Raw genomic sequence first — 18,758 nt, 5'->3', positions numbered from 1 at the left:
GCTATAAATAGCCTGTACATGTTCCACTAGGATAAACATAACACCCTAAAACCAACTAACTATTCCGAGAGAATAGGTTCCTTCAAAGGCCAGGTACACCACATGCATAATTAAGGGCTTCCCATGATCTGATCAAACACCATTTATTCAAAATAACTAAATCAAACAAATACTAAATACTAAATATTAACTAATATTTATCAAGATTATCCAACAAATCTATATTTCTAAATTTTACATTAAATATAAGTAAACGAAAACAGGACCCACCGTCCCTCCATCTTCCTTCTCTCGTCCTATTCCTTTCCCCTCTTTTGACTCCATCTTCCTTCTCTCGTCCTATTCCTTTCCCCTCTTTTGACTTCTGTTTCAAACAATTTTAATCGCCGGAACAGTCACCCCTTTAGGCCTTTAAACTTTAAACCGGAGGAAACAAGGGAAGATTTGGAAAGTCGACAGTGAAACGCCCCCGTGCAGTGCCGAAAAGTCCCTACACACAGGTGATAAACTCGCCTTCCCCTAAATAGTGTTGAGAACGCCAAACCACAACACTGATGAGCCTCACCTTCACCTCTGCCGACGGAAGATAAGAATGTCAACGATCAGGGGCTAACAGGAAAACAATTAGCTATTCACGTGATTACGTCGTTATGTGAGAACCAATGTGTGTATTCATGATATGGAAAGAAGACAATAAGATGCTCAAATTAGTCTAATTTCTACTTTATTTGCTCCCGGTATTGCTACTCCTAATGTCTTCATTAAAGTTCGATTAATGTTACCAGTGGTATCATTGTTTGGAGTTTAATTTAGAAATTAATTATAAGTATTCTTAAGTTTGTCTGGTTTTACTTGTGTCGCCGGAAGAAACGGCGGTGTCCTGAAATAGTGAGGTGGCCGGTAGCTATGGTAAACATTATAAAGTAAATTTAAAAAGAAAATAAGATCTACTATTTTTTAGTAATTAATTTCTAAACTAAATCGGTAAATATTAAAAAAAAAATACTATGTTATTGCACAAAACTCATATAAAAAAGGGAATCTCTGCTTTTAGTGTGGGACAAGTAGGAAGCTTCAAAGAAACTGGGAATGCAAATAAATAGCTTTATTCCTTAGCCTCCAAGAAAAAAAAAAGCTAATACCATTTTGTAGCATTTTCCTTTCTAAAGCGATTGATTCCAAGTTGCGAAATCCACTGATCAACTTCCTAATCATCTATCATATTATTCTAATTCAACTCCCATACTAATTTTCATCATTCCCCCTGTTTTTGTTGAAGATTCACAGCTAGAAAGAGAATGGTTGTGATTAATGGTGAAACATCTGCCGATCAACTTCCGTTTGCAAGAAGGTTAGTATACGACCTTCCCTTGGTTTATGGTTCATTCAATTGAGATGCTCTATCACTTTTAATCACTGCTTTCATCATATCAATCGTCAACACTATGATTTACACCAAATAAAATAGTGATGGTGAATATTATGATTTCCACCAAATATAGTGTTATCTTCATCATGAACCAAACATGTGGAAATATCAATAGTGAGCATCACCAACCCCACACTTGCCATTTTATTGTTCGTATATTAATATTAATAGCCTGTATTAAATAGAAAAAAAGACAAATATGTCTAGTCCCATCATATATTTTTTCAAGAAATAATAAAAAAGTAGCTCAACCAATAAAATGGCCATCAATTTGCATTGCCAAAATAATGACAGCAATATGAAAAATGGTGAAAGAAAAAAAAACGCAGATACAATCTGTTTTTTACATAGGATTTATCAATATATAATTTTTTCTTAAAATAATAGTGTGACTTTGTCATTTTAGAGACTCTTTACGATTTAGTAAATTTAGGCCTTAAAAGTTAATGTGAAATTGGAAATCTGCAATAACAACTCATAATTTTCAAACACCAAGAAAGATTGAAGAACATTGCAAAGTATGAAATTTTCAAACCCTGTTTGAAACATTGCAAAAGCGCAGAAATCTTATTAATAGAATAAAAAATCTTACATTTTCAAACCCTAACGTTGCAAAGATGAAACTAAGAATCAGAAAATGAAATCGTGTGTGTGTGTATATATATATATATATATATATATATATATATATATATATATATATATATATATATATATATATATATATATTCTTGGTGGTATAGTGGAGAAAAAGAATTACATGAAGGAAAGATTGAAAGTACGAAATTTGAGAGTGAAATATGGTTAAATAAGGCATATTTATTTCTGATTTTTGCGAACTCATGAAGGCTTGAGAATGACATTGTTGCTAATTCATTCATAACCATGGTAATCAGCTAATCACATGTGTCGACCATTCAGGTTACCATATTTCTTGTTTTTATTTTTTATTTTTTGCAAGTATCAAGAGCCGAGAGCAAGTGAGAATCTGAATAGATTTTTTTTTTCGCTATATGCCTGTGTCTTGCGAGTATCAGGAGCCGCCAAGAGCAAGTTGTCTAACATACCTACAACTTTGGGTCCTATAATAGAATATCTTAAATTTTTAGTCCCTTTCAAAATTTAGCTATGTTCCATTTCATCAAGTGAACTCCCTAAGGGTCGAGCCTATTCAAAACGATGTCGTTTTGGTTGCTACATCACTGTTTCTCAGATGACATCATCATTTTGCAAATGCCATCTGCAAAATTGATGGCTATTTTGCCGATTGGGCTAACTTTTGTTGAGTTCCAACCTCCATTCTAGTTGTCCTCATTTGACAAAAGAAAATTACAACTTCTTGGAATTTTCTGACAACCTGAAAATTACAACATCTTGGAATTTGTTGATTGGGTTAACTTTGATGAAATTTTTTCGCCGATTGTGAAGACGATGTCTATTCGAGTCGTACTCGGAATGGTTTCCAGTTTAGATCTTGAACTTGAGCAAATGGATGTGAAAACAATCTTTCTCCATGGTGATTTGGATGAAGAAATATACAAGGAGCATCCAGATGGTTTTAAGGTGCCAAAGAAAAAACATCTCATCTACAGATTAAAGAAAAGACTCATGGTCTTAAGTAAGCGCCAAAGCAGTGGTACGAGAAGTTTGACTTGTTAATGGTAAGTCACATGTACAAAAGAATTGTTGCAGACCTCTGTGTATACCTAAAGAAGTTTTTCAAATGATAAATTTGTCAACCTTTTTCTATATGTAGATGATATGCCGGTAGTGGGCCAAGATGAAACCATGATCAACAACCCGAAGAAAGATTTTTCCAAGTTCTTTGATATGAAAGACTTAGGCCCAACGCAACAAATATTGGGTGTTTGATAGTGAAAATACCCATTAAGGTTTTAGTGTATTCCATCTCTATAAATAGTACAAACGTATATACAGTATTTACAATAAGGACCCTACACTATACATGAGATACAAATAAATCATAAACTAACACCCTCATCAGTTTGAGCAGGGGGTTCATTATTGCTTAACTTGTTTCGGAAGTCTAAAAATAACTATGTAGGAAGTCCTTTTGTAAATATATCAGCAAATTGATGAGCATATGGAACATGTAACACCCACACACACACACTTGACCAATGGCAATGCGTTACCTAATACAATGCAAATCTTTTTCCACATGTTTGGTTCGTTGGTGCTTAACTAGGTTAGAAGCCAATTACATGACACTAACATTGTCACAGAAGACAACAGTAATATAAGATAATAGACATGAAAAATCAAGAAGCAGATTTCGAAGCATTAGCTACCCCCTCTACTCTACTTCGACACTAGACCGAGACACAACTTGTTGATGCTTGGAGGACCAAGATATAAGATTATCCCCAAGATAGACACAAAACACAGAAGTAGAGCGACGAGTTTGAGGGCAACCAATCCAATCAACATCGAAATAAGCAACTAAATGATCAACATCAGACGGACACATGTGAAGACCATGAGACATAGTACCCTGAAGATATCAAAGAATGCGCTTGAGTGAAAAGAAATGAGGTTGATAAGGGTCATACATATAAATACATATTTGATGAACTGCATAGTCCATATTTGGACGAGTGAAAGTCATATATTGAAGAGTACCATCCAGGCTTCAGAGTGGGGTCAGTAACCGACTTTCCAGCACCAGAAAGATTAAGTTTAGTGTCTGTGGGAGTGCTACATGGATTACAGTGCACAATCAATAATTTCTTTTACAAACGCAGCTTGTGAGAGGAATAAACCTTGCATAGTCCTAGTAGTAGTAATGTTGAGGAAGAAAGATAAAGGACCAAGATCTGTCATGGAAAATTTAGAGGACATCCGAGATATAACAAGAGATATTAAGGACATATCTGACGTGGTAAGAATAATGTCATCGACATACAGAAGAAGGTAGATAGCTTTAGAGCTACGATGAAAAATGGAAAAAGAAGTGTCAGAACGACTACTACGAAATCCAATGGATGATAGATAGACCGTAAAACACTGGTACCAGGCGCAAGGAGCTTGCTTAAACCCGTATAAGGCTTTGTGCAATCGACATACATAAGCAGGGTGCTGAGGTTCTACATAACCTGGATGTTGTTTTATATAAACTTCCTTAGTGAGGTCGCCATGAAGAAACACATTCTTAATGTCAAGCTGATGAATAGGCCAATGTCGAGAGATGGCAATGCTTAGAAGTATGAATGGTAGCGGGTCTAACAACAGGGCTGAACGTGTCGTTGAAATCTAAGTCAGGCTGTTAGGAGAAGCCTTGAGCAACTAGGCGTGCCTTGTAGCGGTCAAGCTTCCCATGGTGTCAAATTTGTCATGATAGAGCCATCGACAGCCAACAATGTTGGCACTGAGAGGAGAGACAAGATCCCAAGTTTGATTACAACTAAGAGCATCCATTTCAGTATCCATGGCGGATTTCTAGTTAGGATCACACATGGATTGAAGGGTAGAGCGAGGAATCGGAGAGATGTCATAAGTAGAAGAAATATTGAGGATTTGACGAGGCTTTAAAGATCCAGTTTGAGAATAGGTTGTCATAGAGTCACGAGGAATATGATTCAACATAGGAGGAGGAGAGGAGGAAGTAGCATAATCTAATGACTAGGGTGGGAAGAAGGAGAGGAGAAGACGTGGCATCCAAAGGAGAAGAGATGAGGGGATTCAATATACTAGATGAAGTAGCAGGCATACGAAGGACATATGAGACATTTTCTGGAATCAAGTAGTCATATTCAGAGAGGTAGAGGGTGTTGAGTTAAAGTATTTGTAAGGAAAGTTATCCTCATCAAAATAACATGTCAAGAAATAATGAGACATTGGGTTGTGAGTTCAAGGCATCGATGTCCTTTGTGACCCGGAGAGGGTCCAAGATAGACGCAAGATGTTGAGCGTGGTGAGAGTTTGTGAGGAGAGGTGGATGTGAGATTGGGATAATAGAGACGTCCAAATACGCGAAGATGATCATAGGAGGGAAACATGTCGAAGAAGACCTCAAAGGGTGTTTTAAAAGATAGAGTGGCCATGGAAAGGATGTTAAGGGTATGGACGACAGTAAGGAGAGATTCGGCCCAGAATTTAGTAGGCGATGATGCTTGAAAGAGATACGTACGAAGAATATTGTTAATTGTACAGATGACAAGTTTCACCTTACCGTTCTGGTGGGATGTGTAGGGGCATGAGAAACAAACATGTATGTAGCGAGAATGAAATTGATTTAGAAGAGATTGATTGCTATATTCACGACCATTATCACATTGAACACATTAAATTTCAGAATTAAATTGTGTTTTAATATAAGCTTGGAAATTGCAAAACACAAAGTAAACATCAGATTTAGCACGAATGGGAAAGACCCACAAAAAAGGAGAGTAATCATCTAAAAAGTATATAGTATTCGAAACCACTAATCCTAAAACGGAGAAGTCCATAAATCGGAATGTATTAACTTAGATGTCTTTGTTGATGAAGACCGGAATAGAAGACGACATTGCTTTCCTAGTTGATATGCATGATAGAGAGAAAACTTATTTGAAGAAGACGTTATAAAATTGCGAGACTATAAAAACTTCAAAATTGAAGGGTCGGGATGCCCTAAGCGATGATGACAGACAGGGAGAGACACAATAACAAGACCAGTAGCAGCAGAGGAATGTGAAGAAGACTGAGTAATGGGATAGAGATCTACAGTATTACCACATCGCTGGAGGAGGGCACATGAATCAACATCCTTAACGAAAAAACTGAACGGCCAAACATAACAGAAACAGAGTTGCCAGTGGTAAATTTACGAACCAACACAAGATCTTTGACACCTTTGTTAGACAAAAGAATATGTTTTAGCATAAATTTATTTTGAGAGAGATGAGAGAAAGTGTGACTTGTGTGACTGACCGGAAGCAAAGCACCATTACCAGCCATTATGGACTTAGAATTACATGAAGTAAGGAAAATCATGTTACCTTGATTAAATGACCCGTGAGAGCTTGTACCGGTGTCCATGTAGTAAATATTATCCGGAGGTGGTTGAACACACATTGCTTGAAAAATGGAGTTGAGATCAGTCATTTTTGAAGATGGAGTCGGAGCTCTGGACCTTGACTGCCAAAAAAATCGTTGACTGCTATGGATTATGACCGCTATGGACTACGACTGAGGCCAACATGCTTGTTTTGTGTGAAATCGGGATGTCCGTGAGGCTGTTGCTGGATCGAAAAAGGAGAATGGGTCGACCGTAGAAGCTAATCCGGTTGGAGATGATGTACGAAATCAACTGGTGGGCCGACGGTGCTCCAAAGTTGGATAGATCGAGAGAATTTGGGCCGAAAGGAGCATAAGGATAGCACCATGGAGTGCTGATTCCCAGAACCAACCTGTTGAGAAGCTTGAAAAAAATCTTGATTTGTTGGAATACGCTGACATAATGAGATTGTTGACCCAAAATATTTCCTGTAACTTGATTAGTACTAACATACAAACTAGAATTATCCCTCTAGAGGCAACCCGATTGTTATTCCGGTTTTTTTCCACAAGCTCAATTTCTATAATCTCATAGTCGAAATCAGACAATGCATCAACTAGATTCTTCAAGGTGTGGCGGAATTCGGTGATTGAGAATGCACCCTTTTTTGTATTTTTGAATTGATCTTGCAGCTAGAGCATGCATGACATTTTGTTGTTGAGGAAAATTTGTCCCGCTCATCCCAAAGATCTTTGGTAGTACAGTTATCACGTACGTGATATAATTTGAAGCAAATTTGGATCAACAGTAGAGTAAAAGCCAAGACTTAACACGTGAATCAATGGAATCCCAATCTTCATCATCATCGCCCGTTGGTTTTGATTTTCCAGTAATATGACCCACAACTTTGGCACCTCTGCAAATATCAATAAGGATTCTTCGCCAAAGTTTGTATTTTGACTCGTCCACAGTTTAAAACTATTAAACTGAACTGATTATATACATTAGTCACCGCATTCGCAAGCGTTTGAGCAGTTGGGAAATTGGTAGAGGATGAGCCCGAGATGGACATAATTATGAAAATATAAAAACTCGCGAAATAAAAAACAATGAAATAACAACATGAAGCTTACCATGGGCAGGAAGAGGATTGTAGGCGTATGGAGCACCAATCCTAGACGTCGTGATGATGAGAGATCTCGAGAAGATAAAACAGTAAGCAACGACGTCGAGTGAAGGCCGATGATGGAGTAACACCGGTGATTGTTGTTCGGCGGAAGCAGTCACGAGAAAAACTTGATGCAACAGACTATGATAGAGACAATAACGGTTGGATAGGAACCCAATATACTTGGAACACAAGCAAAACAACATGTACGATTCGTTGGGGATGATCGATTGTTGGAACAAAGAAGGAGACGCTGTGAAAAAAAGAGTATGTATCAAGAAGGAAGGATACATATGAGGCTTGATAGCATGTTTGATAGTGAAAATACCCATTAGGGTTTCAGTGTATTCCATCTCTATAAATAGTACAAATGTGCATACAATATTTACAATAAGGACCCGAAACTACACATGGGATAAAATAAATCATAAATTAACATTGGGCCTGAAAATTATATGTGATAGAAAATCAATAAAATTGTTCTTATCACAAGAGGAGTATATTGACATTGTGATCAAAAGGTTCAACATGGAAAAATGTCACGCCAGTTGATACACCATTGAAAAATCACTTCAAGTTGAGTAAGAAAATTGTCCTTTTGATAAAGAAAAAACAAGATGAAAACAATCCCTTATTCCTCTGCGGTAGGGAGCCTTATGTATGTGATAGTGTATACACGACCTGATACCACTCATGTCATTGGTGTTCTGAGTAGATATCTAGGAAATTCGGGAAAGTATATACGTATAGCAATCCAAGTTATATAAGTGTGTGGAATTATCAACAACGGAAGCCAAGTATATGGCCGCAATTAAGCTTAGAAGGAGATTATATGGCTAAAACATGTATCTTCGAGTATTAGGGTTTCCACAACAAGAGGACATCGTTTATTGTGATAGTCAGAGTGCTATGGACTTGATCAAGAACTTTATGTACCATTCCTTCACAAGACACAATGATATACGTTATCACTAGCTCAGAGAAGCAATTGAGGGAAGAAAATTAAAGTTATCAAAGGTCAACACAAATGACAATCATGCAGACAAGTTGACCAAGGTGGCGACACAAGAGAAACACAAACTATGTGTCGACATAGATGGATTGAGGATTGTTAAATGGAGACTTGAGGGGGAAATTTGTTGAGTTCCAGCCTCCATTCTAGATACCCTCCTTTGTTGATAAAAGAAAATGGCAACTTCTTTTGACATGATGAACACAAGAAATGGAGAGGCTAAAACGATGGCTACCATGGCTAGAAATAGAGGTTCTAACCATAGTTTGTAAATACATCCCAAACACACAGAGTTAGAGCGTAACACTAGATTGAGAGTGTTAGAAAGAGGTTTGTTTTTATTTTGTAATAATTTAGTGTAAGAGTTGCTCTTATTGTAATTATTTTCTTGTATCAAATAAGAGAGTTTTCCGATACCAACAATTTTTGTTTATTTTTTGGAAAGTGGTTGATGGAATTAGACATATTTGTCTTTTTTTCTATTTAATATTGTTATTTTTTTTCTTAATAAAGTTGTTTCAATAATACAATAACTAATTATATAAGAATATTTATTTTGATTATAAATGTACATAATAATATAATTTATAAAGCTATTGCAAAGAAATATATATGCTAATTTTATAATTTTATAAAAGGCTAATAAGTACAAAGGTTGTTTTCAACAACTATGAAAGTTACTGAAAGAGGAATATACTTGAAATATTATTTTTGATGTTAAATATAGTGCAATGTGTTAGTGTACCCCGCATTGGTGTGACACGGTCCTTTTTGTCTCTATATATGTTGGGGTCTCTCTCCACAAGGGCTCTTTTGGAGAGACAATTTTGGGCTCTACATATTGTTTAAATGGTATCAGAGTCGGCGTCTTCATCCCAGTGGCTTAACATATCCTTGTCTTACTCATCGAGTCTCCTTCTTTGAGGGAGTGTTAGTGTATCCCACATTGGTGTGATACGGTCCCTTATGTTTCTATATATATGTAGGAGTCTCCCTCTCTCCTCAAAGGCTCTTTTGGAGAAAGATAATCTTGGGCTCCACATATGTTTACATAACGGTTCGGAGAAGATTTATCGTTTATGCTATCTTTTACACTACTTTTATCAATTTGAGTGTAAAAGATAGTGTTAAGGGTTGAAGTTGGTCTTAGGGGTCCTAAATTTTGCTCGGATCATCTCCAACCCATCTCCATTCCCCCCCCCCCCCCACCCCCCCCCATAAATGGAGTAAAAAATAGGGTAAATAGTGTTTCATTTCCAACCCTACTCCATTTTTTACCCCAAAAAGTATATTCATAGAATATTCCATTTTTATAACTTATATATATTGTCAAATACACCCCTCTACTAATTAGATTTTAACAAATATATATTATATTTTACCTTAATATAAATTAGTATATAACATGATATTATAAATATTAAATATTGCATTTAAATTATAATTAGTAGATAAAATAAACTAGAAATGTATAAAATAAAAATGAGAGAGACTAAAATTAGCAACCAAACTTCACCTCCATTTTTGGAGATATGAATAGTATTCCCCCATATATGGGGGAATACTATTCATATCTCCAAAAATGGAGGTGAAAATGGGGTAGGGTTGGAGAAGAATGGGGGAAGAAATGGAGTTTGGGGGTGGGTTGGAGATGCCCTCAGTACATGTAGAACATGTACAGTGGGTGTTGTTAGACCCATGTGATTGGCATAAACAGAAAAAAGAAAAGTTGTTTGATAGGAGTCGATGAGTTATAATTTTGTAAGACCTAGCGATGATATCATAGATGTGATTGCATTATTGAAGTTCTTGGATGTCTTTTATAACGAATTTAAGTTTTAAGGGATAGTTTACTCAAACTTTTGATTAGTTGTAAATGCACTTTTCTTGATGCAATATTTTGTGTATTTTGATCAGTTATCAGATAGAAGCTCTGGAGCAAGCAATAAAACAGAACACAATAGTGTTCTTGGAGACTGGATCAGGCAAAACATTAATTGCTATTATGCTTCTACGCCGCTATGCTTACCTGTTGCAAAAACCATCACCTTTCATTGCAGTTTTTTTGGTACCCACTGTTGTATTAGTCAAACAGGTTAGACCTTTACCATATTTCTTAATTTTTTTTCACACAATATGCTTTCTTACTTTTTTAACTTCAATCATGAGAGTTTGTATCCCTTATTGCTGTATAGCAAGCTGATAGTGTTAGAAAACATGTTGATCTGAAAGTGGAAGAATACTGGGGGGAAAAAGGTGTTGATCTTTTGAATGCTGCTGATTGGAAGAAGCAACAAGATGAAAACCAGGTATAAAAAAATCAACATTTGACTTGACACAGTGACCAGTATAAGTTTTGATTAATGATCATGTTGCAGCTACTGGTGATGACACCTCAAATTTTACTTAATGCTTTGAACCGTAGTTTTTTAAGCTTGGATAACATCAAGCTCCTGATATTTGATGAATGTCATCGTGCAAAGAAAAAATATGATTATGCTCTTATTATGAAGGTGTGTTATGTTTTTATTACATCTTCTGTTTTCTTTATGTTTTAGGATGATCATATCATATTAATATTAATTTTCTTGAAAATTTGAAAATCATTTATATAGGAGTTTTATCACCCCCGGTTATGTGATGGTGGTGCTCAGCTTCCTAGGATACTTGGGATGACAGCTTCACCTGTGGAAGCTAAAGGTATTAAAGTTAAATTTTCTTTTTATTGTTTTATTTTTCAATTAGTTTGTAATTAGTGTGATCCTAATTAGCTTGTTTTTTGTTTTGTAGTGTCAAGCTCACCCAAGGATTATTGGGAACAGATGAACAAACTTGAGACTATGTTGAATTCAAAGGTTTTTAAAGAAAATTTCACATTTTTCTTCAAACATTTAAACTAGTTATTTGATTATAATGGCATAAGTAGTATATTTTTTTTTAATGAAGGTGTATACGTGCTCAAGTGAATCTGTGTTATCTGACTACATTCCCTTTTCTACTGTTAAGATTAAGTTTTACAAGAACATGGCACCTCCTTACCATGTTCTTGAAGAGTTAAAAAGCAGTCTTTCAATTTTAAGACAAAAGGTAATCTTTACTGGTTTTGACTTTTGAATATTTATCAAAGTTGTATTATTAACAAATACAAATGTTACTCCACAGCATGAATCAAAAGTCAGTATAAGTTCAACTCTCTCAGAATCTTCAAGGCAAAATGCCATTAAAAGATTGTCCAATTTGTGTTCAAATTTTGAATTTTGCTTAGACGAATTGGGCATTTTCTTGGCTTCAAAGGTGTGTTTTCAAACTACTAATCTTTTCTTGCGAACATAGAAACGGAAAATGACCTTTTTACCCCTTGTAACAGGCAGCCGAAGCTTATTCATGCGACAAAAATGACCTGTTTTTATGGGGGCAACTGGATTTACGTGGAGAAAATATAGCCAGGGAATTTTGCAAAGATGCCAACAAAGTTTTTTGCTCATACATACCTAATGGTACTTAATATAACATTCTTTTTAAATGGTGCTTGTTTTTTTAGAAAAACTTTTTTTTCCTTCAAAGTATCTTTTTTGGCGATTTCCAGAATGGTCAATCACTCAAGTCAACGAAGCAACTGTGAGCATTGGCTTGCTCTCAACAAAAGTCGTCTGTTTAATTGAATCTCTTGCTGAATACAGGTATATGCCATATTATGTACTTTGCTCTCGCTAATGTTGTGGGCATTGTACTCTATTTCTATATACTAATCTGTAATTTGTTTTTTTGTAAATTTATTGTAGGGATGTGAAGGAAATGAGATGTTTAATCTTTGTTGAAAGGGTGGTAACAGCAAGGGTACTAAAAAGCTTACTGAGTGAATTGCACTCTAAACTTTTTGACTGGAAAACAGAATATGTAGCTGGGAATAATGCTCTTATGCAGTCACAAAGCCGGGGTGTACAAAACAAAATAGTGGATGAGTTCCATAAAGGAATGGTATGTATGTCTATATTTAATATTATAGTCAAAGTGCATGTGTCAAAATTAAACATAATTTGTGATATATACAGGTAAATATCATTGTGGCAACATCAATTCTTGAAGAAGGCTTGGATGTACAAAAATGCAATCTTGTAATAAGATTTGATCCTGCATCTACTGTTTGCAGTTTCATTCAGTCTCGAGGTCGTGCTCGTATGCAGGGTTCTGATTTTCTTTTACTGGTTAAAAGGTACAAGTTTTAATGATAGAGTTGTTTCTCATTTTGATGTGGTGTTTGTGAAATATGTTATTTATTTATTTTTTGATGATTTTTAGTGGGGATGATGATACGCTGAATAAGGTGAATAATTACCTTCTGAGTGGAAAGATCATGCGGGATGAGTCTTTGAGCCATGCTTCTGAACCATGTGGGCCCCTTGAAAAAGACTTGTATGATGAAGTGGTGTATCATGTTGAATCCACAGGGGCGACTTTAAGATTGAGTTCGAGTATTTCCATGGTTTATTTCTATTGTTCAAGGCTACCTTCTGATGGGTGTGCTCTTAACTCTTGGATGCTTCTATCATTATTATTTTTTACCTTTTAACAAAATGGAAGGAAAAAGATATAAGATAATATAAAAAAGGACCAAAATGGGCAGGGTCTTATTTAATAAATTTTGCAGCATTTTAAAAAATTTGAAAAAAAAAATCAAATAACGCGATTGTATTGAGAAATTGTTCATATTTTGTGAAATGGTGATGCCATTTCGCAAAAAAAAGAAAAAAAAAAGAATCAAGTCTTTTTGCAGCCTTCTGTTAGTAAAATGTAATTTCGGAATTGTATGGAATTTCGCAGGTGGTCATTTTGTTAAGAGGGTAAAATAGTCGTCAACTTGTTAAATGAGACCAATAATTTTGGTCATTTTTGCGATTATCCCAAATAATAAATGAGGTCAATTTTTTTAAAGGTTAGTTTTTAATGGGGAAAACATCATTTCCATGACTTTCTTGATTAAGGTGCTGTTTGTTTTTTTGAAGCCAAAATGTCTGCAGTCTGCGGACTACATCTGCAAGCCTTTGCGGCAGAAGAGGTGGACCAAATGTCTGCAGTCTGCAATAAGAAGATTGTTTGTTTTTAACGTCTGCAGCTGTCGAAATAAATTGATTTTTCAAAGTTAATTTCATGTCATAAACATTAAAAATGCATTTTCAGCAAAAAAAGAAAGAAAAAAAAACTGCATGCCCATGTTTTTTTTTTTGGTTTAGGTTAAAATGAGGTCTGAAGACCTTTGAAGACAGTGGCTCATGTCTGCGACAGGAAGACCTCGCGCATACGTTTTTTGATCTGCACACTTCCAAAAAACAAACACTCTGCAAGGGCATATGTCTGCGCGGCGCAGACAAAAGTGGTTGCGCAGATCTTCACAAAAAAAAAAAAAAACAGCCCCTAAGTCGTTCTTATGCATCGAGTGAAAAAGAAAAGCCTATATATAGTTTACCATAGTAAGTCCATTAAGTAAAAAATAAACAACATGTTACTCTGTCCCATGAAAAATACAATGTTTGACTTTAAGATCTTTCTTCGAGTATATGTCAAAAATAAAATGCTAAAAGACAATATAGAGGAATGTTGCTGATTTGTTACAAGTTTCATGTGATGTGGGAAGTATAATTTATACCCATCATTTTATCTTCATTTTTAATGACTTTATGCTTTTTTTCTTACTATTCTATCACTTGCAGGTATTTTAAACCTTGCCCAAGGTTCGTGATTGACAAAGAATTAGGAACTTGCACCATCTATCTTCCTAAAAGCTGCCCACTTTCAAGCGTGCATGTTTCGGGCCTCACAAAAATGCTGAAGCAACTTGCATGTTTTGAAGCATGTAAGCAGTTGCATGCAATGGGTGCACTAACGGACAATCTTATCCCTGATACATTGAAAAAATCAGCTGATGATGAACAAGAAACCGGTAAAATACTAACATTTAATTTACTGATCACAATCTCTATTTACGCAATTCATTTTTTAATTCACTATTTTTTTTGACAGGAATCCAGTATGTCGAAGAACAAGTTCAATACATACCACCAGAGCTTGTTGGATTTGGAGATAATTCATCTAAGTTATATCATTTTTACACGATCAATTTAGAAAAACACTTCGATTACAACATTCCACTACAAGATATTGTTCTTGCAGTGAGCACCAAGTTAGAGTTTGACAATGAAGGGTTGACCTTTGATCTTGAATCCGATAGAGGAAACATTTCTGTTTCTTTGACTTATATTGGAACGTGTAAGCTTACTTCTGAGCAGGTAATACAAAATTGTAGAATTTTTTTTATAAATTTTCTTGCCATTATCGTTACAATATTGTTTTTTTTTTTTTTTTGTTTCTTTCAGATAACGTTAACGAATCAGTTCCAAATGGTGGTGTTGACACTACTTATTCACCGGTCAATCTCAAAGTTGAAAACGTGTGTTGATTTGTTTAAATTAAAAAATGATGCTGACATGGCATACGACTATCTGTTACTGCCGTCAGCGGGCCCGCATAAAGCTCCAATGATTGTGGAGTGGAAGGCTGTTAAGGCTGCTATGTTCTCATATGAAAGAGGTGTAGACGAACATATGTGTTGTCTAAAGGGAAATAATCATGAAAAAGTGCACACAAAAAATGGATTAGTATGTAGTTGTTTAGTGGAAAATTCTTTAGTGTATACCCCTCATAATGGGCGCATATATTGCACTACTGAAAGATTACATGATTTGAATGGTAATTCGACCTTGGAAATAAAAGAAGGGGAAGTTGTTACCTATAAAAATCACTACAAAAGACGGTATTTGATTTTTGAATATTGATTCACACTTATTAATTTTCTTTTATTTATTATTCTGGGTAAGTGTAAAATTAGTTCGTTAAAAAAAAATGCAGACATGGAGTTGACTTGATGTTCGAAAAAGAACCGCTTTTTGCTGCTAGACAACTTTTTACGGTTCAAAATTTTCTTCAAAAGGGCAGACAACAGAAGGAAAAAGGTTCGATTCTTTTTTCTTGCTATGTTTATTATTTATTATAAACAGAATTTAGAGTAAATTACATTCTTGGTCCCCGAGTTTAGCTGATTTTGGCTCAAAAAGTTATTTCTTGCACTTTTGGTCCTTATTTAAATTAACAGCTTGAAGCTGGAGTTAACATTTTAAGGACCAAAACTGCAAGGGAACTTTTGGGGACCAAAAAAAAAACAGCTAAACTCTAAGGACCAAAAATGTATTTACTCTGGAATTTATATACTTATTTTTATTTGTTGTTTTGCTTATTATTGATTTGTTTATTTGCAGAAACAAGTAATGCAGGAGTTGAGCTGCCATCTGAACTGTGTGACATCATCATGTCTCCTGTTTCTATAAGCACCATTTATTCTTTCTCCTTTGTTCCATCAATCATGCACAGGATCGAGTCGTGGATGATTGCTCTAAATTTGAAAAAGATGCATTTATGTCATAGTATGCCAAATGCAGATGTTCCTATCATTAAGGTATTCATTTAACTACCCTTCTTTTATTCATTTCACTATCCTTCTCTTTATGCCATTTTGTTGCCTCTTTGTAGGTTTTGGAAGCCATAACAACAAAAAAATGTGTAGAAAAGTTTCATCTGGAATCCTTTGAGACTCTAGGCGATTCTTTTCTTAAGTATGCTGCTACTCAACAATTGTTTAAAACACTTCAAGATCAACACGAAGGCATTTTAAGTTCAAGAAGAGAGAAAATTATATCCAATGACTCGTTATGCAGATTGGGATGTAACTGTAATCTTCCGGTAATGTCTCTTTTTATGTCTTATTCAACTCATCTAAGAAAATGGTATTTTGGTAATTAGTTATTGTATTCAGGGGTTTATCCGTAATGAGCCTTTCGAGCCAAAAACATGGATTGTCCCCGGAGATTGTTCAAGCAGCTTTAAATTGGAGGAAGAGGTTCTATCGGACGAGAGAAGAATGTATATCAGGGGCAAAAGGGTAATAAAAAAGAAAGTAGTGGCGGATGTTGTGGAAGCACTGATTGGTGTGTTTCTTAGTGAAGGAGGTGAGCTGGCAGCGTTATCATTTATGAGATGGATCGGTATATCGGTTGACTTTGTGAACACACCGTATACACGAGCCTTGACTTTGCATCCAGAAAAATATGTAAACATTCAGTACTTTGAGTCGTTGCTAAATTACTCATTTAGAGATGTATCTTTACTTGTTGAAGCACTGACTCATGGGTCCTACATGCTACCCGAGATTCCAAAATGTTACCAGGTTTGCTTCCCAAAATAGCATCCTACTTTTATTTCTTATTATTTTAGGCTTTTAGCACTCTACTTACATTTTTTTTTTGACATTTTGTGCAGAGATTAGAGTTTCTTGGGGATGCAGTGTTGGATTATATGATCACCGTGCATTTGTATAACAAATATCCAGGAATGTCTCCTGGAATGTTGACTGATTTGAGGTCAGCTTCTGTGAATAATGATTGTTATGCACAATCTGCTGTAAAATGTGATCTACACAAACATATTCTTCATGGATCTCAAGATCTTCATCGAGCTATTGTCACTACTGTTCATGAATTTGACCAGTTGTCCTTAAAAACTACTTTCGGGTGGGAGTCTGAGACCAGTTTTCCTAAGGTCAGTGATCTTTTGTAGTTAACATGTTTAAAACATTGGGCAATTAGTGTGAAATATCAACGTACTTTACTCTTTTTACCCATATGGGCAATGTACTTGCATTTCTTAAATCATAATTTCAGCATACTTACATTTTTTACTGATAGCAGCATTATGCAACCCACAATAGCAATGCACTTACATATATACATTTTTATAATTCTTTAATGATAATAGCAATTACCAGCAGATAAAGCACATTAGCAAAATGTAAGTAAGTTAATATCATTGGTAAAAAATAAAGTAATGTTGCTATTATTTGTAAGAAAAGTAAGTATGTTTGTATTATAAGTAATAAATATAAGTATACAACTATTTTGGGTAAAAATAAAGTACATTGTCCATATTGTTAGTGAGAATAAAGTATGTTGCTATTATGGGGAAAATAAGTACATTGTCTATACTGTTAGGGAGAGTAAAGTACATTGCTGTTAACCAATCCGACACTGTCTAATATTGTTTTAGAACTTTATGTTACTTTTTTTTTTTGCATATAATTTACTGTTTGTTTGGGGGTATTATTGTAAATAGGTACTTGGAGATGTGATAGAGTCTCTAGCTGGGGCGATTCTTGTAGATTCTGGATACGATAAAGATAAAGTTTTTCAGAGTATTAGGCCTCTTCTCGATCCCTTAGTCACACCCGAGACATTGAAACTGCATCCAGTGAAAGAGTTGCATGATATTTGTCAAAAAAATCACTTTGAAATGAAAAAGTCAGCCAAGCATGGTACTACTGATGATGGTACCATCTCTTTCACCATAGAGATAGTAAAAGACGATATTGTCCTTAAAGATTCTTGCATGGCTACAGACAAGAAAATGGCCGAAAGACTCGCGTCAAAGTCTGTTTTGAAGTTGCTTAAAGAGTATTTGTCAGCCGCATGATAACTTTTTTTTTTGTTTAAGTTGTTTTCGAGGGGTGTGGGTTTGAATGTTTTTAGAAATGTTGGTTTTTGTTTTTGTTTTTTAGAGAGTAAATTACAAAAATAGTCCCTGTGCTTTTTGATTTTTACAATGGATAGTCTAAAACTAAGACACTTTTCAGTTTTGGTCTTTGTTTCAAGGTTTTGTATCGATTTCAGTCCCTGAACTAGAAAGTCCAAAGGATCAAAAGTGACATGAAACGAAATAAGGAAAAAAATTGGAAAAAAAAATGGTAAAAAGCAGAAAGCACATGCACCATTTTAGTAAACTACTCTTGCCTTTATTTCGCTGGTAGTTAGTTGCTATGTGTGTACAAAAACTCAAAGCCCTTAATACCATCATTTTTGCTGTTGCCGGCCCTTACAATGCATGTTTTATGCCTTTTTAGGCATAATCATAGAAAAATGTAGAATTCTTTATATCAATCTACCAATTTGTGACCATTTTTTTAAGGGTTTAACGCCATAAATCGATTTTTTATTATTAAGAAAGCAGGAATTATATAACTAAGACAAAATACTAGAAAGGTGTTATAAGA

At 35.1% G+C, this 18,758-nt stretch overlaps 1 protein-coding gene across 1 annotated transcript; it reads left to right on the top strand.

Moving 5' to 3' along the window:
• Positions 1 to 1,161: 1,161 nt before the first annotated feature.
• LOC145137040 (endoribonuclease Dicer homolog 2-like) lies at positions 1,162 to 18,344 on the top strand. The gene is made up of 22 exons (XM_079071181.1): positions 1,162 to 1,351; positions 10,526 to 10,703; positions 10,804 to 10,917; positions 10,987 to 11,121; positions 11,224 to 11,308; positions 11,399 to 11,463; positions 11,555 to 11,695; positions 11,771 to 11,902; positions 11,976 to 12,105; positions 12,195 to 12,288; positions 12,391 to 12,586; positions 12,661 to 12,821; positions 12,908 to 13,126; positions 14,317 to 14,546; positions 14,627 to 14,892; positions 14,980 to 15,416; positions 15,512 to 15,615; positions 15,919 to 16,115; positions 16,190 to 16,399; positions 16,473 to 16,883; positions 16,976 to 17,254; positions 17,825 to 18,344. The coding sequence occupies exons 1-22, from the start codon at positions 1,299 to 1,301 to the stop codon at positions 18,179 to 18,181; spliced, it is 4,194 nt and encodes a 1,397-aa protein (XP_078927307.1). The 5' UTR covers positions 1,162 to 1,298; the 3' UTR covers positions 18,182 to 18,344.
• The last annotated feature ends 414 nt before the right edge of the window (positions 18,345 to 18,758 follow it).

Source organism: Lactuca virosa, chromosome 9 (assembly GCF_052849685.1).
Source record: "Lactuca virosa cultivar CGN04683 chromosome 9, Lactuca_virosa_CGN04683_v6, whole genome shotgun sequence".
Taxonomy (NCBI): Eukaryota; Viridiplantae; Streptophyta; class Magnoliopsida; order Asterales; family Asteraceae; genus Lactuca; species Lactuca virosa.
This window is presented reverse-complemented; position numbering and strand designations above follow the sequence as displayed.

Bases quoted from the DNA above. Each gene is read 5' to 3' on its own strand.
- LOC145137040 (XM_079071181.1), top strand. From the start codon at position 1,299: ATGGTTGTGATTAATGGTGAAACATCTGCCGATCAACTTCCGTTTGCA. The intron at 12,289-12,390 runs GTATATGCCATA...AATTTATTGTAG, and splicing joins GAATCTCTTGCTGAATACAG to GGATGTGAAGGAAATGAGAT. The intron at 12,587-12,660 runs GTATGTATGTCT...TGATATATACAG, and splicing joins ATGAGTTCCATAAAGGAATG to GTAAATATCATTGTGGCAAC.